We start from the raw sequence: 26,937 nt of genomic DNA, 5'->3' as shown, positions 1-26,937 counted from the left end.
TCCCCAGTACTTATTCAGCCTATACTGAATTTGTACCTCTGACTGTCTTCATCCAGTTTCCCCCTCCCCCATCCCCTGCCCCTCTAACCACAAATATGATCTCTTTTCCTATGAGTTTGTTTGTTTTGAAGTATAATTGGCCTACAACACTATGTTAGCTCCCAGTGCACAAGATGCTGATTCAGTATTCCTATGCACTGCAAAATGATCACCATGCCGCCCATTTTCAAGTGCTGCATGCATGCACGCTAAGTCGCTTGAGTCATGTCTGACTCTGTGCGACCCTATGGACTGTAGCCCGCCAGGCTCCTCTGTCCATGGGATTCTCCAGGCAAGAATACTGGAGTGGGTTGCCATGTCCTTCTCCATTCAAGTACTGCCTCTTCCCTAAATCTTTCTTTTAACATCACATTCTTTGTAGGGCTCCCTCTCCTCTCAGTTCCCGATGGCACAGCTGGATCAAAACAGCTTAACCATTTGATGTACATGGTCTTACATCAGGCATTTTACTTTGTGAGAAGCAATCATATCTCAGCCAAACATGGTGCTGAGGGCAAGGGCCGTGTCATCAACTTCCCCTTTTAGAGTTAGAACCTGTACAGGGCTGGGCACGCAGCAGCAACTTTGAAGATGCTTCAGAGCCAATAACTCCCTTTCAATCAAGTGAGTAATGGCTCAGGATAATTCCTTATACTTTTCCAGTGCCTTTTCCGCCTTTGCTTTCAAGGAAGCAGGGCAGAGCCACGGGTTGATTTGGTCCTGGAAGTCTGCTAATTTTACTGCCATTTTTGCTCAAGTCTGTTAGGAAGCACAAACATTTTATGATACTAGAATTCCCTCTATGCAGAAGGGGACACTGCCAGAAGCATATGAAGTCTTGAAAACAAGCTAAATGTTTAACAAGAGAGGATGTTAAATTATGGCATACCCCAAATTTTAGCAGTCCATAAAGGTGATACTGTAAGATCTGTATTTTTGCTATGGAAAGGTATTCACAAGATAACCATCAAAAGAAAAAAGAAATAATGTATAGAAAACGCCTGTTTTTTTAGGTATTTTATATGTCCACATCTATTTGTATGCACAGAACGAGGTTTAGAAGGAGATGCTGCAAAATGCCAGCACTTTCTCTGAGTCTCAGGGTTATGAGTGATTTTCATCTTCCTTTTCCACAACGGACATGGCATTACTATAGCATGCATGTCAAGAAGATAATAAAAACAGCCTTTCCCTACCTCTGACTCTTAGCCTTGTTTGCATCTCACTATTCTGCATCACAGTAGCTCTCACAGACTTTATTTTCTACATTTAAACCACGGGCAAAGCTGGTGTTGCCACACAGAGCACCTGACAATACCACTCAAGACTCAGGCTGGACAGAGAAGGGTCATAATTTCCTCAGAAGCATAAGAGAGAGATTTAGAAGGGAAAGTTATGCTTCCCCAGATTAGATTCTTTAACAGTAGACATCTCTAAAGAAACAAAGTCAGCAGTTTATGCAGATGTGGGTGAAACAATCCACTAACCTGGCTTGTCTGTTTGAATCAAGCAGACATGTGCTCAAATCCTGGCTCTGCCACTTACTAGCTGTGTGATCCAAGGTCACTTAACCTTTTTGAGCTTCAGTTTGTTCATGGATTTATAAACCTTCCTTGCAGAGTCTCTATAATAATTAGATGGCAATTATATATCTATTATATTTAAAATAGATACTTTTATAAATAACAGTAGAACTATTATGAATAAAAATCAGAACACGGAATATAGCCAAGAAGGTTAACCAGATATATCAAACCAACCCATTTTCCAGTCCTAACAGTGCTGATGCCTTCTAAGTGATCAGTGCTGAACTCTCTCATACTTCTGGATGAGTTTCCTCTCCCAGACAGGGCCTTCAGAGCCAGCCTAAAGGATCCAATCCCTGCATAGCTAACAACTCTAGGAAGTGCATTTGCCGTCTAAACCAGAGAAAGGAGCACTCTGAGACCCCTAGAGCCAAACTTTACCCTCCAGAAGCCCACTCATGCCACAGATACCCTCCTCAACAAAGACATCTCCTTACTCTCAGGCAGATCACATCCTATTCTATACGTGCCAAAAATCTTTCCTGATAGTTCTCTTATTTCTTCCTAAGGTCTTAAAGGATGCTTTCTGGAGGTAGTAGTCCCCCCTAAGGAAAAGTAAGACTGTGACCATCAGACCAGTTAATAATGTACCAAAAATCCAAAGGACCTTTTCCTTTTTATTCTCCCTCAATTTCTATTTTGAAAAATTTGAAACCTACAGAAAGTAAAAAAAAAAAAAAAATAACCACAGCACAATGTATGCATACATTCTTTAGCTTGAAGGCTATCATTTTTAGCTATTATTTTACAAAGCCTTCTCTATATATACACAACACATATTTTCTTTTTTACTATTTAAAAATGTGTTTCAGACATTATGACATTTCACTCCTAAATACCTGAACACGTATTTAGAAGAACATTCTCCATAGAACAATATCATTATCACACTGCAGCAATTACACATTAATACAACAATACTATCTAATATACAGTCTCCAACTGTGCCAATATTTTGTCCTTAAAAATTATTTTTCCAAATTGAGTTATGGATGACACACTGCCTTTGGTTATCAGTGACTCTTTAGTGTCCTTTAATCCCTCCCCCACTTTTTTTTCCCCAGGGCATTAACTTGAAAAAATCTAAGCCAGTTCTCCAGCAATGTTCCACAATCTGGATTTCTCAGGTTTGTTTCTCATGATCCGATTGATTCACTTAAAAACTGGCAACATACAACAAAGGTTACATTGTGTAGTTCTCATTGTATCAGAATAGGAGGCATATATCTGTTTCTCCATTATTGGTGATACTAAGTGTGATCGCTTGATTAAGGAGGTACTGGCCAGATCTCTTGCTGGCCATACTCCACAATGGTCAACGGCCCTTAAATCCATATGATGGCCTCTCTTATCCTCCTATGTTATGATTTCTTACCACTCTCTTTGAAGGAAACCTGGTATTCTTGAGATGGCAGAGAACAAGTCATTAATAGTACTAGGGCCCACAAGAGCATTAATAGAAACTCCATCTGAAATCCTCTAGAGCCCAATACTTCACTGTCAGACTTAGCAAAGACTATCCATGTTAGAGGCTGGTGTACTCTGTAATGGTACACAGACCAGCGAAAGTCTCTTAAGCCAGCAACACCCATTCACAGGCTGAATTCTATCTCTGGGAAGTCCACTGCCATCCCTTTATGTCCTACTTGACATAAAGACAATCTCACTAGCCAGTCAATTCTGATGTCCATTCCCCTGGGTCTGCAACACTAAGACTCAATCCAAAAACTTGTAGAAATGTTGTGTGTTCAAATCTCTTGTTTATCTCTATGCAGTGAGTTTCCAGGCACATTTGATAAAGAAACTCTACACCTCTCATCTGCCTTCTTCAAGAACCCTCAATCTTTATGAAAGACCAAGATCTAGAGAAGGGAAAAGCTACCCACTCCAGTATTCTGGCCTAGAGAATTCCATGGACTATACAGTCCATGGGGTCGCAAAGAGTCAGACACGACTGAGTGACTTTCACTTTCACAAGATCTAAAGGCTGCAACATCACCACAAGTTACCATTTCCTTTAAAAATTATGCTATCCCCTGGTGCAAACAATCACAGGTAGATGATACAAAACCAATTTGTGAATGGCAGACTAACTTACCTTGTGTACCAATGTAAGCATTCTTCTGCTTGTAGCCATCCATGAAACTGGCATTGATGTAATCTGTCTAATGATAAAAAGGAAATATCATTGCAGTTGTGTGGAATATACCAATTGGGTACGAAAATGATGTACTAGGTACATAAAACTCAAGGTATGGATTTTCTCTTCTTGTCAGGCAGTGAAGAAGTGAAAGGACCAATTCAAAACCTCACCTGCACAAATGTTACTGAAACAACTGGATATCCACATGCAGAAAAATCAAGCCTACCCTCTTACAGCATACACAAAAGCCTAACTCCAGGGAACTCCCTGGCAGTCCAGTGCTTAGAACTCTGAGCTGTCATTGCTGTGGGCATGGTTCAGTCCCTGGTCAAGGAATTAAGGTTCTGCAGGCTACACAGCACAGCCAAAACAAAACCTAACTCCAAATGGATTGCAGACCTAACGTAAGAGCTAAAACTATAAAACTCGTAGAAGAAAACATAGTAATAAATGTTTGTGACCTTGGGTTAGGCAAAGCCTCCTTAGATACGACATCAAAAACACAAGCAACAGAAGAAAAACACAGATAAATCGAACTACAGTAAAATAGAAAACTTTTGTGCTTCAAAGGACACCATCAAGAAAGTGAAAAAACAACCCACAGAATGCACACATTTTATAAGGGATTTGTAGCTAGACTATATAAAGAATTCTCACAAATAAACAGTAAAAAGACAATTCAATTTTAAAATGGGCAAAGAATCAGAATAGCCATTTCACCAAGAGAATATACAAATGGACAATGTGTACCTGAAAAGTTGCTCAACATCATTAGTTATCAGAGAAATGCAAATCAAATCCACAATGAGATACCACTTCACACCCACTAGAATCGCTACAGGTCAAAGATAATAATGAATATTGGCAAAGATGTGAAGAAACTGGAATCCTCATACATCACTAGTGGTAATATAAAATGGTGCAGTCACTTTAGAAAACAGTCTGACATTTCCTCAAAGGTTAAAGTTACCATATGACCTGGCAATTCTAAACCCTAGGGAAATGAAAACATAGATCTACATAAAAAAAACTCATATACAAATATTCATAGCAGCATCATTCATAGTAGCCAAAAAATAGAAACAACTCAATTGTTTATCAGCTAATGGAATGGATAAATAAAATGTGGTGTAGGGATTTCCCTGGTGGTCCAGTGGTTAAGAATTCAGCTGCCAATGTAGGGGACCATGGGTTCGATCCCTGGTCTGGAAAGCTCCCACATGCCATGGGACAACTAAGTCCATGTGCCACAACCACTGAGCCCATGCTCCGCAACAAGAGAAACCACTGCAGCGAGAAGCCTGTGCACGGCAACTAGAGAGTAGCCCCTGCCTGCTGAAACTAGAGAAAGCCTGAGTGCAGCAACAAAGACCAGCACAACCAAAAATAAACAAATGAATAAATATTTTATAAAATGTGTATACACACACACACACACAATGGAATATTATTCAGCAATAAAAAAGAAATACTGATACATACTACAATATGAACGAACCTTGAAAACGTGCTAAGTGAGAGAAACCAGACATAAAGGGTCATATATTGCATGACTCTACGTAAGATGTCCACAAAAGGCCAAAAGAGTACACAAAGAGTAGATGTGCTTGGGGGAAATGGGGAGTGACTACCAAGGTGAGTTTCTTTTTTAGGTGATAAAAATGTTCTAAAGTTGATTGTGGTGACAGTTGCACAACTCAGAATATATTAAAAACCAATAATTTGTACACTTTAAAAGAGTGAACCGTATGGTGTGTGTATTATATCTCAGAAAAGCCGCTAAAAAAAAAAAAAAAAAAAGTCCCTTAGGACTACAGCACTGCAGCTCAAAACCAAACTCAGAAGGGAGGCAAGCCAAGCAACCTGAGCAGGAACATCCTGTCCACGTGGTGACACACAAAAGGCAAAGTGTGACTGGAGAAGGAAGAAAGTTACACCTCACACCTAGGACCATCAACAGCATGGGCCAAACACCCAGGCTCTGTTACTGCCTAAATTGACACAAAGCAAAAGCCACACACCTTCAGAAGAATCTCAATGAACAGTTCATGATGCACTCTCTTCTGCGGGCCTTCTCCTACCTCCCAATGTCCTCCGTCTATTTACATCATTAGCCATCAGGAAAATTAAATAGGCTTAAATTTTTATTGTTTTTATTCTACCTCCTCACAAGATCTCTGTCAACACTATTTAGTCCAAACTGATAAAAAAGCCAAACGGATGCAGCTACAGCCTCAAGTCACAATATAACTAGTTGAGAGTATCTAGCAGCTAGGATGGATGGATATTAGAGGATATGAAGGGTTACAGGGCAAAAGTAAAGATGTTTCAACAAGAAACTAGGGAAAATTCATACTCCAGTCTAAAGAGATCAAAATGACTCCCCATCAACCCTTTTGCCACTGGTTCCAACACTTGGAGAATAGTCTGAGCTGTCAGTACCCCCACAGCCACCCTCAGAAAACATCTCTGAGGAATTCCCTGAGTGGTCCAGTGATTAGGACCTAGGTCTTTCACTGATGTGAGCCGGGTTCAATCCCTGATCAGGGAACTAAGATCATATAAGCTGCATGGCTCAACCACAAAAAGAAAACATCTCTATCTCACGGTCAAACCCATGTTATTTGGATGCATGTCCATTAGATAGTCAGTCTACCAACTTATCCTCCCACTGATTATTTAGTCGAGTTTCCTGCTCTTTTCTTCTCCCACAGCAACTGGTAGTGACCTCATACTATTAATACTAGTGCTCTACCCTGATTAGGACACCTTCACTAAGCTAATGAAACATGCAGTGGACTCAGCAAGCTAAAAGTCACATTCACCCCAACCAGGCCTCTTAATCCAGGCCTCACCCACAGTCAGCCAAAGCCCATCCTCTGTTCTGCCTGGCACACTCAGATGGGACCCTAAAGGGCCCATGTGAGAAGGCATAGAAAAGTACAAATGATTTAGCTGGTACATGTCAATCAACACTATTGTATAAGTAATATATAAGCTGTCACACTTGGAGTTACCTTCATGCTTTGAAAAGAAATGGCACTTCTTTAAAGGGGACTTATTTCTTTATAACTAAGGATACCAGTTTTTAGCATCTTTGTCTCTGAGAGCACTGGGAATTAAAACCAGCAATTTCAGAAGAATCATTAGATATTAAAAACTGAAAACGACCTCAGAGATAAAGTACAGACTTGGGGGCAAACTGAAACAGCAGGAAGAACCAAAGCAGCACACACATTATGTTATGGGCCAGGTTCAATAGAAACATAATATAATTCCAGGTATATATAAACCTGCTAAACAATTCACTAACAAACCTGAATCCTCCACTTACTGTGGAAAAAAGCCTCTACCAATATTGTAGTACGGAGAGGGAGTATTAACTCAAGTGATGATCTTCAGATTAATTACACGATGACTAGAATAGTCTCCTGGTACACTGGGGTGGGTTCACTCATTCACTCACAAATAATTTACTGAATGTCTGATACATGATAGGCACTGTTCTAGGTCTTAGAGACAGAGCAGTCAACAAGACAGATGCGTTCAGATATCTCTGACTCTAGAGCCTCAATTCAACAAAGACAAAACTCAGTAATACTGATGAATTTGCCTTCAATCAGGCAGACTCTCAGCTAATACCACTGCACGAAAACCCTCTGTAAGGACCCTAGACAGGGTTATGAATTCAGTTTATGAATTACAGTAGGGTCAAAGAGATTAAAACTATGATCCCACGGTCCTGATTCATATATCATATATGCCCAAATATAAAGCAATCATCTTCCTAAGAATTATCCTCCAGAAACAAGAGGAGGGATATAACAAGTCCTTATACTGTGTGTGATGTTAAGGGGCACTATTTAAACTCCTTTAACTGTGAACAGGAAGCTCAATCAATGCTGTTTTTTGATGTGTATAGAGGTCACCAGACAGAACTGTTGTACCAGAAGGAAAAAAAAGGAAATATAACACCTATTTAATTGCTGACCTCAAAATTCTAAGTTTTGGATGTCGCTGTAATCAAGTCATACTAAAGAGGACTTTAAAAAGAATTAAGTGATTATGCTTTAGAGGATGCATGAGATACAGAACGAAAGAAAAGAAAAAACTGTGCTAATGTTATAGATTTTTTTCTGATTTAGGATAAATTTTCCAGTGACAATATACTTAAAAAAAGAAATAAAAAGATGTGTTCTGGAAAACCGTGTTAGATTGACTCAAAAAGTAGCTCAAATAAGGACAGATGTATGTGAAGAGTCTGAATAACATTTTCACTAAATATCCCTACTAAACATATATGATTTTTAATATGTACAGATATGATTGAATCAATACTAAATAATATAGGCATTTGACCAATTCATCTCTTTTGTGCTCAGGTGCTCAGTCATGTCCAACTCTTTGAGACCCCATGAACTGTAGCCCACCAGGCTCCTCTGTCCATAGGGATTCTCCAGGCAACAATACTGAAGTGGGTTGCCATGCCCTCCTCCAGGGGATCTTCCCAACCCAGGGATCAAACACAGGTCTCCCGCATTCAGGCAGATTCTTTACCATCTGAGCCACCAGGGAAGTCCATGCATACACTAGTTGTCTAAAATTTTTGTCAGATCTTCTAGATGGAAAAATCAGAGGTCACTTATAATGAGTCCTCTGGTATTGATGCAATATATAACCTCACACCAGTAAGGTAGATGACATGTCTATGACTTTATAACTAAAGAGTAAAAGGAGAAATAATTTATTGAGTACCTACAGTAATATACCAGACTTTGGGCTATCAGCATGTACATCAAGTATTTCATTTAATTTCCACTTAATACTGTGAGATGGGCATAAAAGGACTTTCACATGGTAACAGACTAGTATGTAGTCTAAAACTCAAACTCTCTCTCTCTGGCTTAGAGTTCATGTTCTTTCTACTACAGTATTAGTAAGCTTCACTTTGGAAGAGGCTTACATTTCCCCCAGTGCTTCTGAAAGACATTTATCTTTCTACCTGAGTGTGGCCGCTTCGTTTTGTCAGCTTCACTCTAGTTTGGTCCAGGCAGGGTACATCCCCATAGCGGTTCTTCTCTAGGTTTCCTGGAGACCTGAAAGAGATGAAACGAACTGAAATAAAGAAACAACTACAAGAGTTGAAAATGGATGACAACGGGAGTGGAACTGAGGGTAAGGCGGGAGACTGCTATTTGTCATTCATTACTTTTTTTCTTTGGTATTATTTGATTCTGAAAAAGTCATCTGCATATATATTGATTAAAAGCAAAAAAGTTTTTACAAAGACCACCCACATAAACTAATACTCTATATTATTTATGGGTATGAATGTATATGTAAGGATATAAACATAATGATCTGGAAGGAAACATACCACATTCATACTAGTGACTACTGCTGAGTGAGAATTGATGGTGACGATTAGAAGAGATTTCAACTTTACAATTAATTCTTTCTTTTATATAAAAAGATAAAGCAAATACAACAAAATACTAAAAACTGCCAGTTATTAATTCTTGATGGTAAGAAATAGTTGTTAGTCACGTTATACTCTTAGAGGAATCTTCCCACACAAAGAAACCCAGCTGATATTTTAAAAAGTTCCAAGAACAATTTAACAGAGGAAGGAATACTCTTTCCGACCAATGGTGCTGGAACAATTAGATATCTATAGGGAAAAAATCTGAACACCAAACTAAACCTTACACAAAAAATTAATTCAAAATGGATCACAGATTTAAGTTAAATGTAAAACATAAACTATAAAAATTTTAGGGAAAAAAGTAGAAAAATCTTTGGATTCTAAGGCAAAGCAATGTGTTCTTAGGCTTGACATCAAGAGTATGAGCCATAGAAGAAAAAATGATTAAAGGAACTTCATCAAAATAAACTTCTGCTTCACAAGAGAACCAGAAAAGAAAAAAAGAAAGAAAAGCTACAGACTGAAAGAAAATATTTTCAAACTATGCATCCAACAAAGAACCAGTACCTAGAACATAAAGAACTCTCAAGTATCAAGAGTTTAAAAAAAAAAAAATCCAAATAGAAAATGGGCAAAAGACATTTTTACAAAGAGGATATACAGATGGCAAATAAGTACATGAAAAAATGTTCAATAACATTAGCTAGTAGAAAAATGTAAATTAAGACCACAATTTTAACTTAGAGGTATCACTACATACCTATCAGAACAGCCAAAATAAAAAAAAAAAAAGTGACAACACTGAACACTGGTGAGGATGCAAAGAAAATGGATCACTCTGGGACTTCCCTGGTAGTCCAGTGGCTAAGACTCCAAGCTCCCAACGCAGGTGGCCCGGGTTTGGTCCCTGGTCAGGGAACTGAAGCCCACATGCTGCAACTAAGAATCCCATATGCCACAATGAAGGTCAGAGACCCAGCAGAGTCAAAAAAAGAACTAATACATATTTAAAAAAAATAAACAGCCCATTCATATATTGCTGGGGGGAAATGCAGAAGAATATAGCCACTCTGGAAAACAGCTGGACAGTTTTTCATAAAACTAAACACTTAATTAACATATAACCTAGCAATTCCACCCTTAGCCATTTATCCCAGAGAAACAGAAACTTATTTTTACACAAAACCTAGACATGAATGTTCACAGCAGCTTTACTCGTAATAGCTAGAACTGGAAACAACCCAGATGTCCTTCAACAGGTAAGTGGTTAACTGGTTAACAGTTTACACTGTGGTTCATTCATATCATGGAATATTATTCAGCAATAAAAAGGAACAAACTTGATACAAATAACAACTTGGGTGAAACTCCAGAGAATTATACTGAGTGAAAAAAGGCAATCCCAAAAGTCTATATACAGTATGATTCCATCTATATAATAACATTCTTGAGATGACAAAATCATAGTAATGGAAAACTGATTAGTAGTTACAGGGGTGAGGGATGGGGAGGGATAGAATGGAGAGGTATATGGCTATGGAATTCTGTATCTTGACTGTGCTTTTGTATACACAAACCTACCTGAGTGATAAAAATTGCAAAGAACTAAATACACAAACACACAAACAAAAACTGGGGAAATCTGAATAAGATTGGTGGACCTGCAGTGTGGGAGACCTGGGTTCAATCCCTGGGTTGGGAAGATCTCCAACCCTAACCCACTCCACTATTCTGGCCTGGAGAATTCCACGGACTGTACAGTCCATGGGGTTGCAAAGAGTCAGACACGACTGAGCACCTTTCACTTACTTACTTATCAATATCCCAGTTGTGATACTATACAAAGCTTCTGGAAAATGTTACCATGGGATAGGTGCGGAAAGGGTATACATCATCTTTGAATTTATAATTTTCTCATAATAAAAATTAAATTTTTATTTATTAAAAAAAATCCTTTGAAAGAATGAGGGGAAAAAAAAGGTCAAGTCTCACAGTCTGTGGGCATCCTGGACCGCAGTGAATACTCTTGATACCTACTTCTTAAACTAGAATTCCAAGGAAAACAGTTTGTTGTGTGTAAGTAGTTCTACTGGAACTGGGGGTGAGACACAGGCCTGAAGATGTTGAGCGTTCTGGTTTCCAGCTCCTGAAGTAGGATGTTTTCATTCATTCGATAAATAAAGAGGCAAGACTGGGAATCCTTCCATAACATCGGGATATATTCTCTGATTATAACATGATAGCTGACTTGGAGATGCAAAGAGGACAATCCAAACACACATTTTTAATGTGGTGAAGGGGAACCATGGTAGAAATGACACCTTAAGGCCCCTTCAGTAGAAGCACCAGAGCAGAGTCAGGAATTCCCAGAACAAGGGTACACCCTCTGCTCTGGCTGGGAAAAGGACTGGACACATATAGGGGTCTAGAACCGGTAGGGAAGAACATTCTCCCCACATGATACATGTTCTGCTTTCTCTCTTTTTCCCTTATTTTTCTTTGCATTCTTGTTTTATTGATTTTTTTTTTCTCAATTGCTTCTTCTTTCTTACCTTCCTTATCTGTTTCCTAACTGGTTATTTTTCTCTTTCTTTTTCCTTCTCTCTCTTTCCTCACTCTTTGCATATTTTTTTTTTACAGCACACTGACTAAGCTGGAGAGGAATTACAAGGGGAGAGAGGTACTCACAGATCCCTAAAACATTTAAGCTATAAAATAATCAGTGGATATCAGCGAGTCTAACATAAAATATTACAAACAGGAAAACTGAGGTACAGAGTAGGGAAATAACTTGGGTAAGTCACAGAGGATATTTTTGGCTAAGCTGGAACTTGAGCCTAAGACCCACTGGAGACAGCTTCCTTAATTTTTAACAAACAGATCTCAAAACTTGGAGGAAAAGAAGTTTTTGCTGTAGCCAATGAAAACATGTTAGGATAAATGACAGCAGCAGTAAGAGAAATGATCAGTGCTCTACTGCCAACAAGAGTTATCAAGTAGTTACAAACCAGTTATAGAATTTAGGTAGAAGGAAAATCCCACAGGCTAAATTCCTAAGAGGCAACTCTTCTCTCTTACTGACTGTGTGTTATTTTAAATGGACCAGTACTCCTCCTCAGAAAGTAATGTAACACCATAAACGCTCTAGGCAGAAGCTGCCCAAAAGCAAGGACCAGAGATCACACTTAGAACAAGAATCAACAGCCTACCTTTTGGGCCTCTACTTTTTTTTTTCCCTAAAAGCACTTGCATATCAGGAACACATCAAAAAATGCATCCTTTAGTACACAGTTTCTCCATTGTTACCAAAGACCTTCAGAAACTTCACAGCGTATGCTGCTGGCAACAAGCGCCAACAGGTGCCTCTTTCTGGATGAGAGAAATGATGATCTAAGTGAAAGTGGTGCTCCTTAACCTAAGGAAGAGCCTCTCTTAAGGATGTGAGGTGTGGAAGGTGTACTAACACGTGTCACAAGCATCTTGGAAAGTGATTGCTGGCCCAAACCTTCCCTACTTACATGGAACAGTGGAAAGTACCAACTGGGTTCTCACGACGGATGTCTTCGTACTCCTCGTATATACCCCGCTTCTGCCTGGTGCTAACATAGTCCATCAACTCCTGGATGGTCATGGCTTGGGGGTCTGGGACATGCACTGAGTCCCAGTCTAAGGCCGGAGGGAGGGAGAACAGGATGATCTCATCGAAGGGATCTGGGTGGCCATTCATCTGGGATAGAAACTGGAAATTCCAAGTGGCGAGGTCAATTTTGACATATCCACCCAGGTTTTCCGGGAGGCACTCTCTGGGCAGGTGCTGGGTGACCTCAGACGTCTTCAATATCTGAATCTGGAAAGTAAGAGAGAACCACGTGAGTCTGTGGGGAGGGAGGGGCATACAGACAGTGAAGGTAAAGAACCAAAGTACTTCAGAGAATGAGATGAGATTGGCTTGAAACATGTGGTATACTTAGAAAAGACGTAAATGCAGTTTCATCTGTTTAACATTGAAATCCTAGGAATTTCCCAGGAAAGGTTTGATTTTCCACAATGTATACCAAATTCATTCCTGGAATTAGGGGCCCTGTTATAAACATAAAGGTAGGTATAGAGAACCAAGGCTTTATACTATATACAAGGCTTTCCAGTTCCATCTCACATGGGTCCTGGCCTTTTTGACTACCAAGAATGCATAGAAAGTGGTGGTTTCTGTCAACCCCATACTAAGGTAACCAATTCTAAGCCTGTTAGCTTGTCCTTTACTCACAGCTTGGTATGGATGTTCTCAAAAATAGATTTCTAAATGAGAGCAAGATAAGACTAGCCACCCAGAGGCAGGGAAGCCCAGGAAAAATGCTAGAGAACTATAATACTCAATTCCTCTCTTTGCTGCCATAGTGGACACAGCCATATTGGAGCAAATTAGCCTAGTTCGTTCCTTTTGAAATCTGTGTGGAATGGGATGTTTGCCTTGCTTGCTGCTGCTGCTTCCTGGAATGCTGTCTTTTTCTCTATGGCCTCTTCAAGGACCAGCTTATGGCTCACCTCTTTTGTGAAGCCTTCCCTGACTGTCTGAGGCAATATTCTCCTCTGTGTTCCCGTCGAGCCACAGTCCTCTGAACATGTCTTGTCCCCTTTCACAACCATGAACTCCACCGGAGTAACGGCTATGGCCCTCCAGTTTTAATTCCTAAGGCTCAGAACCTGAACTGTAAAGGTGCTCAATATATTTTGAGCTTATTCATGCATGTATATACACTTGTATAAAATTCACCCAAGGAGTCCTCTCAAAGAGTCACCTGGGAGAGTACCTCTCCTACTCTGGGGTCGCTAAGTCCCTAAGCTTCTACAAAACCAACTGTCTTTAGTTTTTTCCCTCCAACCCAAGTTGCCTCAGCTACAAAGATCTGAATTGTTAGTATTCATATAATCTCATATTCTTTTTAAAAAAAAATCCTCTGACAATATTTTACATTATTATCTTATTCTAGTATATCAATGTTTCCTATACCCTTTCTTTTAAGGGTAAGAAATGAATGAGTGAATGACTAAAACCATAATCTTTGTGTCATGGAATATTCGGGGAATGATAATAGAATTAAGATGATATTAGACAACACTTTTGAAGTTAGGAAGCAACAAGCTGTTTTATGAGAAAATGCCAGGAGTAAAAAGAGTCTGAGATTTGCCTTTACCACCCTGGTGGTCAAAGGGACTGAGTGATACTTCCAGTTGAACAAAATCAAATACCAGCTCAACTGATGTAATTATATTAGAAGCTGTACAAATCTAAATTTGGGAAGTGGTAGCTATCTCTAAGTTACGCATGGGACACATTTCTTCGATACTAGCTGCATGCAAGGTTCTATATCGAGGGGAAGTGCCCAAATTATGTCAAGGTACAAACTTCAAGGAACTTGTAGTACAGTCAAAAAGGCAGCTTGTACAGAGCTGAGTAAAGAATAAAGCAGAAAATGTAAGTGAACACACTAACAGAAGCAGGAAGAGAGACAAGCCAGGAAGGCTTTTGAAGGTAGAGAATTAACTGGCAAGTTTCAACAGCAGAGATGGAACTATACCTATCCAACCTCCAAATAATAAAGTTAGCTTGCCTTACCCTCTCCCGAACTTTATCCTTCAGAAGGAGGCTGATGATGGAATAGGGCACTCGGAACCATATGGGTGCTCCCACAATCAGCACTTTCTTCAAACGAGCTGGAAAAGCTCCCTGTGGAGAATACATGTGTGTGTTAGTCACTCAGTCGTGTCTGACTCTCTGTGACCCCATGGACTGCAGCCTGCCAGGCTCCTCTGTCCACAGAATTCTCTCAGCAGAAATACTGGAGTGGGTTGCCATTCCCTTCTCCAGGGGATCTTCCTAACCCAGGGATCAAACCCGGGTCTCCTGCACTGCAGGCAGATTACCGTCTGAGCCACCAGGGAAGCCCTGTGGAGAACACATACAAGGATTTAATACACCAATTAGGGCACTTCAACAGTGCCTAGTGGGACCTTTGATTATTTAAATCCAAAATTTAGGTTTTCTGCTCTTTTCACCATTCTTACCCAGCAGGGGGAGTCTACAGCCTAATTCAGATTTCACTTAGTGGCTAGAGAAAAAGTAGTTAAAAAGAAAGAAATGAAAGCAACCTAAAAGTCCATCAACAGAGGAATGGATAAAGATGTGGTACATGTATACAATGGAATATCACTCAGCCATTAAAAAGAACAAAACAACGCCATTTGCAGCAACATGGGTGGACCAAGAGACTCTCATACTGAGTGAGTCAGACACAAAGACAAATATACCACTTATATGTGGAATCTTAAAAAAAAAAAAGGGTACAAAGGAACTTATTCCCAAAACCGAAGTAGAGCCACAGATATAGAAAACAAACTAATGGTTACTAGGGGGTAAGGGTGGGGGAGGGATAAATTGGGAGGTTGGGATTGACATAAACACAATCCTATATATAAAACATGTAACTGATTCACTTTGCTGTACACCTGAAACTAACACACCATTATAAGTCAACTACAGTTCAATAAAGTTCAAAAAAAGAAATTAAAAGCTGATTTACCGTTCAAAGTAATCATATTATGGAGACATAGATGGGGGCAAAAGTTCAGCCTGGGACACCTAAGAATTATAGGTGAGTATGTTGGAATCCACACATTGAAATGCATGAGCTTTGAGTTATTTGATCTGGATCCATTTAATGCCTGAGAACGACTTCAGAACTTTTGGTTACATTAGTAAGTAAGATATACCCTAAAGATTCTCAAGTCTCCCTGCAGATCTGAAAGAGGAATCTCAAAGGAAACAGATGAGTATCTCCTTACCTTTTTTTTCTGGGATTATATTCCCTTGATCAAGTGAGTTCTATATGATTTTTATTGTCAGTACAACACCACATTTTCAAAGAAACTCTTATTTGTAAAACAAATAAACAAACTAAAAAAGTAATATTATGTTCTTGTCAATATAAGCTTTATAGATCAAAACTACTCTGACTTTTCTTGTCAGCATAAATGTATACATCCTTACGTTTTAATTATTAAAACTTTAAGGAACAATTAGATCACAAATAAAATGAACATGAAACATTTCTCATTATCTTTCCTTTATATTGATATCTGTGTGTTTATAATCATTTTTGACTCATCTCTTCATCTATTTATATATTCATTCATTCAGTCAAACAATATGATCTCCTGGGCATGAGGACAAATGAGGTCTAAAAGAAAGGAGACACCCTGATCTGCACAAGGCATAGAACTAAATATTATTTCTTTTTAAGCCACAGCTCTTTGTTTCATTTAGTTTCTCAACACTCCAGTCCTGCTCATAGGCAGGGATAATGAGTAATACTGTACTTCTCCTGGGAAGAAATTATTCCCAGCTTTATAATAGTATTTTAAAGTACTGTAATAGCATTTTAAAATATGAAAGATAAATATGAGAAAATCAGCCACCCTATAAATACTAATCACCATAAAAGTATAATGGTAAAAAGACTCTGGTTTATAATAGTATTTGTACACAAAAGCACCATCTCTCTCCCTGTATGATACTGGTCTTACAAAAAAGATGATTTATCCTTGGAGTTTACTATGTTTATACATATATACACGTACATTTTTTAGCCTAAGAATATACATCATAAGAAACATGTAAGACACGTAGTTTTTAAATTTTATTGAAAGACATAACAAAAGACTTTAAAAAATCCATAAAACAAAGCATTCCTGGACAGGTGAAGATGAGGCTGTAAAGTCAATTCTCCTTAAACTAATTCATTATATCCAAATTAAATCCTAAAGTGTCTTATCTACCAGAACTTGACTGAATGACTCTAATGTTCATCTAATCAAAAGATGATGATTTTTTAAAAGCATTTTCTCAACAGATTTATAATTTTGAAAAAGTGATTACCTCTGTGGAATGGCACTGGGGTGTATGAAGGAGGGGTTAGAGACTTTTCCTTGAATTACCTTTTTTGTTTGTTTTTATAATTTAAAAAAAGGTATAAAGTTTGTTTTTAGTATGCATGTTATATACCAGTAAAAATTTAAGTAAAAGCACACAAAAGTGCATGTAAAAGAACAAAAGTGTAAAAATAGAACAATTTTTAGAAATAAAAGAATATAGGGAAGCTTATCCTATAAACTGTTAAACTTCATTATAAGGCTACAATAAATTTAAAAAGTGAGTATGTTGGTCTGGATGCCTAGATCAATAGAACAGGGAGTCTAGAAATAGACACACTTACCATATGGAAATTTAGTGTAAGATAAAGGTGTTATCCGAAGTAAGTAGGGAAAAAAGTGTATTAGTTAACAAATATCACCAAGACAGTTATTTGAAAACAAATTATTTTGTCCATAATATTATGTACTATGCATATTAAATGTAAAATATGTAATACAGTATATTAAAACTGTAATGAAAAATTGAGAAAACATAGTACTATATGACGAGACATAGTCATATTGAGCAAATTATAAACTGCAAAAATGCTGGTAACACATACTTAATAATATTCCTAATATTCTTAATAACAAATCTTGCAAATTAATGAGACAAACACTTCAACAGAAAAATGGGTAGAATATATAAGCAGAAAAAATTTTTTAAAGAAACACTGATGTTAAATGTGAAAATAAGTTAAAGTTCATCAGTAATAAAAAAACACCAAATAAAGACATGAATATAATTAAAATCCAAATAATAAATGATGATGAGAATCTAGCAAACAAGGATGTTGATGGGAGTATAAATCTGAACTAAGGTTTTAGAGGACTATTTGGCAATATTTAGCAAATTTTAAATGTGCCTACCTTTTGACCATAAATATCTGCTTACAGAAATTTATCCTGAGGAAATAATTCACCAAATATACAAAAATAAATGTAAAACAATGTTCACTGAAACCTTTATAACATAAAAAAATAGAATAAACTTCATTTTTTCTGCTTGGTATATCAACAACAGGAACACTTTTTGCAAGGGACTTCTCTGGTGTTCCCAGTGGTTAAGAATCTGCCTGACAATGCAGGCAGTGCTGCTAAGTCACTTCAATGGTGTCTGACTCTTTGTGACCCCATGGACTGTAGTCCACCAGGTTCCTCTATCCATGAGATTCTCAAGGCAAGAATACTGGAGTGGGTTGCCATGCCCTTGTCCAGGGGATCTTTCCAACCCAGGGATCGAACTGATGTCTCATTATGTCTCCTGCATTAGCAACCGGGTTCTTTACCACTAGCGCCACCTGGGAAGCCAGCCAATGAAGGGGGACATGGGTTCAATCCCTGGTCCGGGAAGATCCCACATTCTGTGGAGCAGTTAAGCCTAGGTGTCACAACTAGTGAGCCTATGTGCCGCAAATACTGAAGCCCCCCAGGCCCTAGAGCCTGCGCTCTGCAACAAGAGAAGTCACACAATGAGAAGCCCACACACCACAAAAAAGAGCAGCCCCCACTTGCTGCAACTAGAGAAAGCCCACGCAGCAGTGAAGACCCAGCACAGAAAAAAACAAAAGTTGTGCAGCCATTTAAAAAAGTGAGGGAAAAAATGAGCTCAGAGCTGTATGTACTGACATATAGACGACAAAGATACATTGTTAAGTAAAAAAATGGCAAATTACAACTGCTGAATATAATATACCATACTTGTAAAGAAAAGTACTTATCCTCATCCCATATGTATGTATACCTACATACACATGTACACATTTTAAAAGCTTGGACCTTGGACATACATACCCTAAGTTCTTTATACTGATAATTTTCAAGGGGTGGAATTATAAGTAATAGCTCTGTACTTATTGGAGAAGGCAATGGCAACCCACTCCAGTACTCCTGCCCGGAGAATCCCATGGATGGAGGAGCCTGGTAGGCTGCAGTCCATGGGGTCGCTGGGAGTCGGACACGACTGAGTGACTTCACTTTGACTTTTCACTTTCATGCATTGGAGAAGGAAATGGCAACCCACTCCAGTGTTCTTGCCTGGAGAATCCCAGGGATGGGGGAACCTGGTGGGCTACTGTCTATGGGGTCGCACAGAGTCGGACACGACTGAAGCGACTTAGCAGCAGCAGCAGCTGTACTTATTAGTTGTATTACCTTCAGCAAGTTCTTGTATTTTCTAGGCCTAAGTTTCTAGATCTATAAAATGGGTACAATAATAGTAATAGCCATCACAACTCACAGGAATGATATCAGGATTAATTGAGGATTAAATGATATCAGGATTAATTAATTTAAACATGAAGTTAGAACTGTATTCAAAACATTCAGTAAGTGTTAACAAATATTACTTTATAAGTGCCAGCATTAATAAATTTTCTGAACATTCATGTACTTTTAGTCATGTATTTCTCTTTTTTTTAACTCACTCATTTATTTTTACTGTCGGCTGCACTTCATCTTCTTTGCTGCAGCGTGTGGGCTTTCTCTCATTGCAGCAAGTAGGGCTACTCTCCAGTTGTGGTGCGCGGGATCTAGAGCGCTGCCAGTAGCCGTGGTGCACGGGCTCAGTTTCCCCACAGCATGTGCAATCCTCCTGAACCAGGGATCGAACCTGTGTGCCCTGCATTAGCCGGCAGACTCTTAACCACTGGACCACCAGGAAGTCCCAGTCATGTGTTTCATAATCAGAAAAATAAACATTTATTCTTTGGGCTAGACAAATTCCACATTGTCTAGTAAAGGTAAATTTCACACTGCATGGTTTAAATGGTTCATCTAAAACAATAGTTAAGAGTCCATATGATGGCTACTAAAATAGGTTATGACATTTTAAAATTTAAAACAAGGATTACTCCTAAGAAAGTTACCAAGATGGGGAAAATCTATTCAGAGCAACTTACGAAGTCATAGATTATTTATACTTTTATTCTAGTGTCACAGTAACTATTGGAAATTAATTCACACTGAATAGAAATCTAAAGTGTGAGACTGTGCATTAAAGACAAACTTCTATTTATAACTTTCATAAGAATGAGGATGGTAGGGGACTGCATTTAAAATTTTATCTATTCCCAATGATGGAGCAACAAGTCACTAAAGAGAACATATAGATATATGGATTTTAAGGCAACCAAACTTCTATTTCATTGTTTGAATTTATATAACAAAACATCTACAGTATTTTTATTATTTTGCAGCAAATAAAGGAGGACATACAAACAGCAAAAAAACATTTGAAGAAAAAGATATCATGTTTTTAAGGAGTTCAAACAACAAAAAAAGGATACTATTATTTTAAAATTCTATATTCAAAAAAGGAGAAAAATTATAGAATTCAGTAGTGGGACAGTTAAAGGAAACAGATACTCTTATTTGTTGGTGACAATGTATATTTCTTTTCCATTTTTATCAAGGGTAACCTAGTGATGTATAAGAGAGACACAAGAATATTCATAATCTTTAGCCAAATAATCCAACTCTCAGAAATATCTTCTTAAAATAATTTAAGAGAAAGAGTGAAAATAATCATCATAGTATTATTAAATCTGAAAACAATCTGAGTAATACAGAAAGGTGGTTAGATAGTTAAAGTGTCTATGATATATTAACTTACCAAGTTATTGTGACTCTATTAAAACTGATAAGTAGAAGGCCTATGTTGTGGAAAGGAGAGGCTATTTAGTATGCAGAACTGGAAAAAAAAATAGCTATCCATATGGAAAAAAAGTCAGATTCCTACATCTCATACCATATTCGAAAATCAACTCCAGATGGATTAAGGTCTTAAATGACAAAAACAAAATTTTAAACTTTTAAAAGAAAATAGCTCCTCAAAAAATTAAATGTAGAATCACCATATGATCTAACAATTCCACGTGTAGGCATACACACCGAAGAATTGAAAGCAAGGACTCAAACAGATGCTGTAACACCAGTGTCCACAGCAGCATCATTCACAATAGCCAAAGCGTGGAAACAACCCAACTGTCATTTGACAAATGAATGGATTAACAACACAAGGTATATACATATGATAGAATATTATTCAGCCTTAAGAAGGAATGAAATTCTGATACATGCTCCAATACGGATGAATCTTTAAAATATCAGGCTAAGTGAAATAAAACAGACACAAAGGGCAAATATTGCATGACTCCATTTACACGAGGACCTAGAATAGGCAAATTCATAGAGACAGAAAGTAGAAGAGAGGTCACCGGGGACTGTGGGGCAGAGTGGGGATATACTGTTTAATGAGCATTGAGTTTCTGTGTGGGATGATGAACAGTTCTGAAAATGGATAGTGGTAAAGGGTTACATTGTGAATGTACTTAATGCTACTGAACTGTACACTCAAAATTGTTAACAACAGTAACCATAAGATTGTGTATAAGTGTGTATTTTATCACAATAAAAAATTAATGCATATGGTGCAATCAGTGGTAGAGCAGTAAAAAAATAAATATTTAATATTATTTTTCTGACTTTAGAATAGGGAAGGACTTATGATGCAAAATGTATTAAGCAGAAATTAAACACAGACACATTTAACCATATTAAAATGAAGAACTTTTGTTAGTCAAAAGGACTCTACAAAAAGTGAAAAAGCAAGCTATAAACTGAGTATATGTGTGTATATGTACATACATGTGTATGTATGTATACAGATGTGTATGTATGTACATATACAAGTGTGTGTGTGTGTTAGTTGCTCAGTTGTGTCTGACTCTTTGCGACCCCATAGCCTGTAGCCCACCAGGCGCCTCTATCCATGAGATTCTCCAGGCAAGAATACTGGAGTGGGTTGCCATGCCTTCGTCCAGGGGATGTTTCCGACCCAGGGATTAAACCCAGGTATCCTGCATTGCAGGCAGATTCTTTACCCTCTGAGCTACCAGAGAAGCCTGACATACACACAAAGAGATTAGTACTAATACATAAACAACTACATAAATGGATGATAGGAAAATGGGTAAAAGTCATAAATAGGCACTGTGCAGAAGAAAACATAAATGGCCAATAAATATATGAAGAGATACTTAATCTCACTAATAAAACAGATTTTGAGTTATATCACAAGATACCATTTTATACCTGTTGATTGGGAAAAATTAAGAAGTACAACATTATCATGTATTGGAAAGGATGTGGAAAATTTACACATAGCAGGTAGGCACAACCATTTTGGAAAACAATTAAACACTATCTTATAAAACTGAATCTTCCCAGGCCTTATGACCCAGTAACTCTACTCCTAGATGTATACTCTAGAGCATTTTCAGTGGGGGTGGTATCGCCCCCAGAGGGTGAAATTAGTTCTGAGAAGACTGGGAATGGGAAAAATGGTCCAAACATACCTGCTCTCTTTGCACACAAAGCACAGATACACATTCTGCCTTAGAGATATTCTCCCACACACTCACCAGAAGACATGTATAAGAATGTTCGTGGCAGCACTGTTTCTAATATTAATAGCAAAAATCATAAAACCACCCAAGGAGCCATCAATAGAAGTGGATAAACAAAATGGTATATTCACCAATGGATGAGGAATTAAAAGGCATGAATCCTTCAACCATCAATTAAAAAGGAATGAATATCAGCTACAAACCACACTAGCAATTTTAGCAACACAGTGATGAGTGTAAAAATGTAAGTCCCAGTGAACAACATGCATTATAATATTCTCTTTCTATAATTTCTGCTGTAAAGCTGTAGTAGTAAATGAATACTTCTAAACATCCAGTTCCACAATACTCCCAAGTGAGGTACTAGAACAAAGACTACACAGACTCCTGGGTGAATGTTTTTCCCACTGCAGGTTGTCATGCAGCGGGTCCTGAAATCAATTTAGTAAGTCACGACTAACACTTTAGAAATATGATATAGAATAGAATAATCAAAATGACTATACAGAGCAAAGGTAAAGTTTGTTTTATGAAGCATTTTTGTTTTATAAATATGTACACAAAGATCTATACACCTATATCCTTGGATTCTGAAATCTAAACATCTCTGAAACCACTGGTTTCTATTGTTAGTTTGGTGCAAAAATCCATGCGACAGCAAACTCTGACCTGAAATTTCACAGGTTATTTATGACCTTTGTTCTTCTCCACTCATTATGAATAATACATTTCATTGCAGAAATACTTGATACTAGAGAGACATACATACCACATTATCTTTTAAAGTTCAAAATATTACATAACACTCTGGACCTAAGAGTTTGAGATAAGAGAATAAGAAACTATCTCTGTATATAACTTTATATGTATGTGTAGACTTAGTGTACATATACCTTTGTGAACTAAATTGCAATGGAAAACATGGTTCCGACTAGACTAAGACAAAAAGTCTGAAAATCACTGGCTAGGTTACATTTTTCACAGACAATGACCATCCCTAACCTTCATTAATTTTTATTCTATAAAACTCCAAGAAAGAGACATCCCACCTTTACAACTCATTGTTCCTGTGCATTTTAATTCCTCCCACTTTACTTTTAAGACTGTTTTTTATTCTGAGGAAGCAGGTATTGGTCATCATTTACAGGTGACCTTTACATTGAACATAATTCTGAAGCTTACATCATTCCTAAACCTCACAAAGAATAGAAAAAAGTAGCCACTGAAGGAGGGTTGAAAGGGTCCTCCCACAGCCCTTCCTTACCTTTAGCAAGTTTAGGACTTTCTTGCCAAGATCCAGCTCAAAGTTGGTGTAATTAGAACCGCACATGTCATAGATAAACACCAGTCCATTCCTCTGAGTTTCAAAGCTGTAAACCAATCATTGAACAAAAATATTTATAAGTAATAAGATGGATGAGGCAGATTGAAAACCTGGCTCAAAAACAAAGAACACAGAGAGTGTGTGTGGGAATGAAATAACTGCCTTCCCTGAACACTGGCCTTACAAAGAATTTATAATAAGAAATACATATTTGTACTTTGACCCTGTTTCCTGGCAGAATTCCTAAAACTTGGAATTTCCTAGGAAAGCAAGGAAGGTATCCACTGCTATATGAACGAGGTGACCCTTGGAATGCTCTTAGGACATCTAAGGATGCGGGCTGTTTGCCAGAGGAACCAACCACGTGATTAGAAAGGGTTGGAACTTCTAGTCCCACCCTCCCACACCCAGGAAGAGGACTGGCACTGGGACTGAGCTCAGTCACCAATGGCCAATGATTTAATCAATCATGCCTTGCAATGAATGAAGCCTCCAGAAAATGCCAAAAGGATATGATTTTGGAGAATTTCCCGGTTGATGAACACATGAACACACGCAGATGAACACATGTAGCCCTTTGAGAGAGGGCATGGAAGCTCCATGCCCCTTTCCCCATACCTTTACCTCCATGCATCTCTCCTGCATCTCTATGCAGGAGACCCGGATTCGATCCCTGGGTTGGCAAGATCCCTTGGAGAAGGAAATGGCAACCCACTCCAGTACTCTTGCCTGGAGAATTCCATGGACGGAGGAGCCTGGTAGGCTATAGTCCATGGGGTTGCAAAGAGTCAGACATGACTGAGCGACTTCCTCTCAGAGAGGGCATGGAAGCTCCATGCCCCTTTCCCCAAACCTTCCCTCTATGCATCTCTTCCATTTGCTGCTGCTAAGTCGTTTCAGTCGTGTCCGACTCTGTGTGACCCCACAGACAGCAGCCCACCAGGCTCCCCCATCCCCTGGATTCTCCAGGCAAGAACACTGGAGTGGGTTGCCATTTCCTTCTCCAATGCGTGAAAGTGAAGTTGCTCGGTCGTGCGGACTCTTAGTGACCCCATGGACTGCAGCCTACCAGGCTCCTCCGTCCATGGGATTTTCCAGGCAAGAGTACTGGAGTGGGGTGCCATCTCTTCCATTTGGCTCTTCCTAAATTATACCCTCTTATAATAAACTGGTAACATATTAAGTACAATGTTTGAGTTCTATAAACTGCTCCAGCAAATTAATCAAACCCAAGGAGGGGGCACTGGACCCTTTGATCTATGATCAGAAGCAGAGATGACAACCTGGACTTGCCACTGGCGTCTGAAGGGACAGTCTTTTCGGACTGAACCCTTAACTTGTGTAATCTGAGGCTATCTCCAGTTATATAGTGTCAGAGTCGAGTTGAACTGCGAAATGCCCAGTTGGTGGGGGAGAACTGCTTGATACTACGGAGGAAGAAGCCCACATGTTGGAAATTGAATTATACTTATTGATGCATATTTATCCAGATTCATCAAGTACCAAACTCATAGTCTGAGAATGTTCCAGAGCATCTAGGTTATCAAAATTTGAACTGTTTTCTCCTTTATTTCTGAATCTGACTATCCAAATTCTGTACCATACTATGTTTAACTCAAAAACTTTTCTCTTCCATGAAAGTCTCCCTGATAATTGTCACCAAATGTACTACCATCATTCACATCCCTCGAAGCCCCACAAATCTTTCTGTGGATTTTTCTAGTGTCTCTTAATATACTCCAATTTTGTATAGCAATCTCATTCTCTCCTAGAGGGCAAAAACATGTTTTGTTCACCTCATTACCCTCCACAGTCCACAGCACGGTCCTTGCAAATATAATGAATGGTCACAGAATTGTAATTCAGTGGGCTCGAAGCCCATCACTAAGAAAACACTGTGGGTCTATGAAAAACTGTAAAACAAAATTCTAAACTCAATGATGATGTATTTATCTCTGATGACTTTAATGAAGGAAGAGAAAAACCTACTAATGGTCTTTGGGAGGCATCTTAAAAAGTAGATAAAGAGCTGGTGGGCCTATTCCCAGATTGAAGTTAGGGACAAAAAATATCACTTGGTCCAATCTCCTTAATTCCTAAAGTTGCACTCTTCCACCAAGCCCGATCTTCACCTGCTTCTGATCTGCACACCTACATGACTGTTAGAAATAAACTATTTGATTGGACTATTCACAGATGAGAGCAAGAGTTTTCACATGTATTGACATTCAAGAAAACTTTTTGATACAAAACAAATTCCTGAAATCAGGAATCTCAATGTTACTTTGTATCCTTATTTTTTGTTTCTGGCATTACCTCCTGGAAACCTCCATAACTTCATCCTTTCAACATAATACGAGACAGAAGCACCTATCCATGAAGTAGCACTTCAAAAATCTCTGAAGTAGAACCAAGTTTCTATACGGACTTAATTTCAAATGGCCCCTCACATGTTAAAGTGAGAGCTATATCTTGTCTCCTTTTTTCACGACCCCAGAGAGACTAATTTACCAAGATCAAAGATGCTGTGTTAAATGAGTGGCCCAGCATTGAGAAGACCACCCACATCTAGAGATTTCGATTCTCTCCACAGGCTCAATAAGGGCCAAACCAGAAGAATTACAGGTTTCCCCCTCATAGCTCCAGCCCGTGGCAGGGGATTGAAACAAAGAGAAATCAGCACCAGAGAAAACAGAATTTAATAAAAGAAGTTATAGTGCATAATGATGCAGATTCTATATTCCTAGACCTGAAACTGCTCATCCTTTGAAGTCATATGAAATACAAATGCAATAGCATTTTTACTTCCCTGGGTACAGAATATAAGGTTCATTATTCAACAACAACGCTAATTCCCTACTAAGAATAACTGCTTCCCTACCCTATTGAGACTGATTCCTGAACTAGGATATAACTGGGAACACCAAGAAGACTACTGCTGCCCCTGACATTTGCTTCAAAATAATCAAAAGTAAAAGGGTGGGTGCTGCTGCTGCTAAGTCGCTTCAGTCGTGTCCGACTCTGTGCGACTCCATAGACGGCAG

General features: G+C 38.5%; 1 protein-coding gene across 2 annotated transcripts in view; it reads right to left on the bottom strand.

The window, feature by feature from the left end:
* PTPN9 (protein tyrosine phosphatase, non-receptor type 9) overlaps window positions 1-26,937 on the bottom strand; it is a 71,004-nt gene that overhangs the window by 6,615 nt on the left and 37,452 nt on the right. For both annotated transcript variants that reach the window (XM_010843320.1, XM_010843321.1), the window contains exons 5-9: window positions 23,834-23,939; window positions 14,808-14,918; window positions 12,712-13,040; window positions 8,771-8,864; window positions 3,724-3,790 (exon numbers count right to left, since the gene is read on the bottom strand). In XM_010843320.1, the coding sequence (XP_010841622.1) occupies window positions 3,724-3,790; window positions 8,771-8,864; window positions 12,712-13,040; window positions 14,808-14,918; window positions 23,834-23,939 (707 nt within the window). The remainder of the gene's footprint in view (window positions 1-3,723; window positions 3,791-8,770; window positions 8,865-12,711; window positions 13,041-14,807; window positions 14,919-23,833; window positions 23,940-26,937) is intronic.

Source organism: Bison bison, unplaced genomic scaffold (genome assembly GCF_000754665.1).
Source record: "Bison bison bison isolate TAMUID 2011002044 unplaced genomic scaffold, Bison_UMD1.0 scf7180017864181, whole genome shotgun sequence".
Lineage (NCBI taxonomy): Eukaryota > Metazoa > Chordata > Mammalia > Artiodactyla > Bovidae > Bison > Bison bison.
The sequence above is the reverse complement of the archived record's forward strand: the minus strand, read 5'-3'. Positions and strand labels throughout refer to the sequence as shown.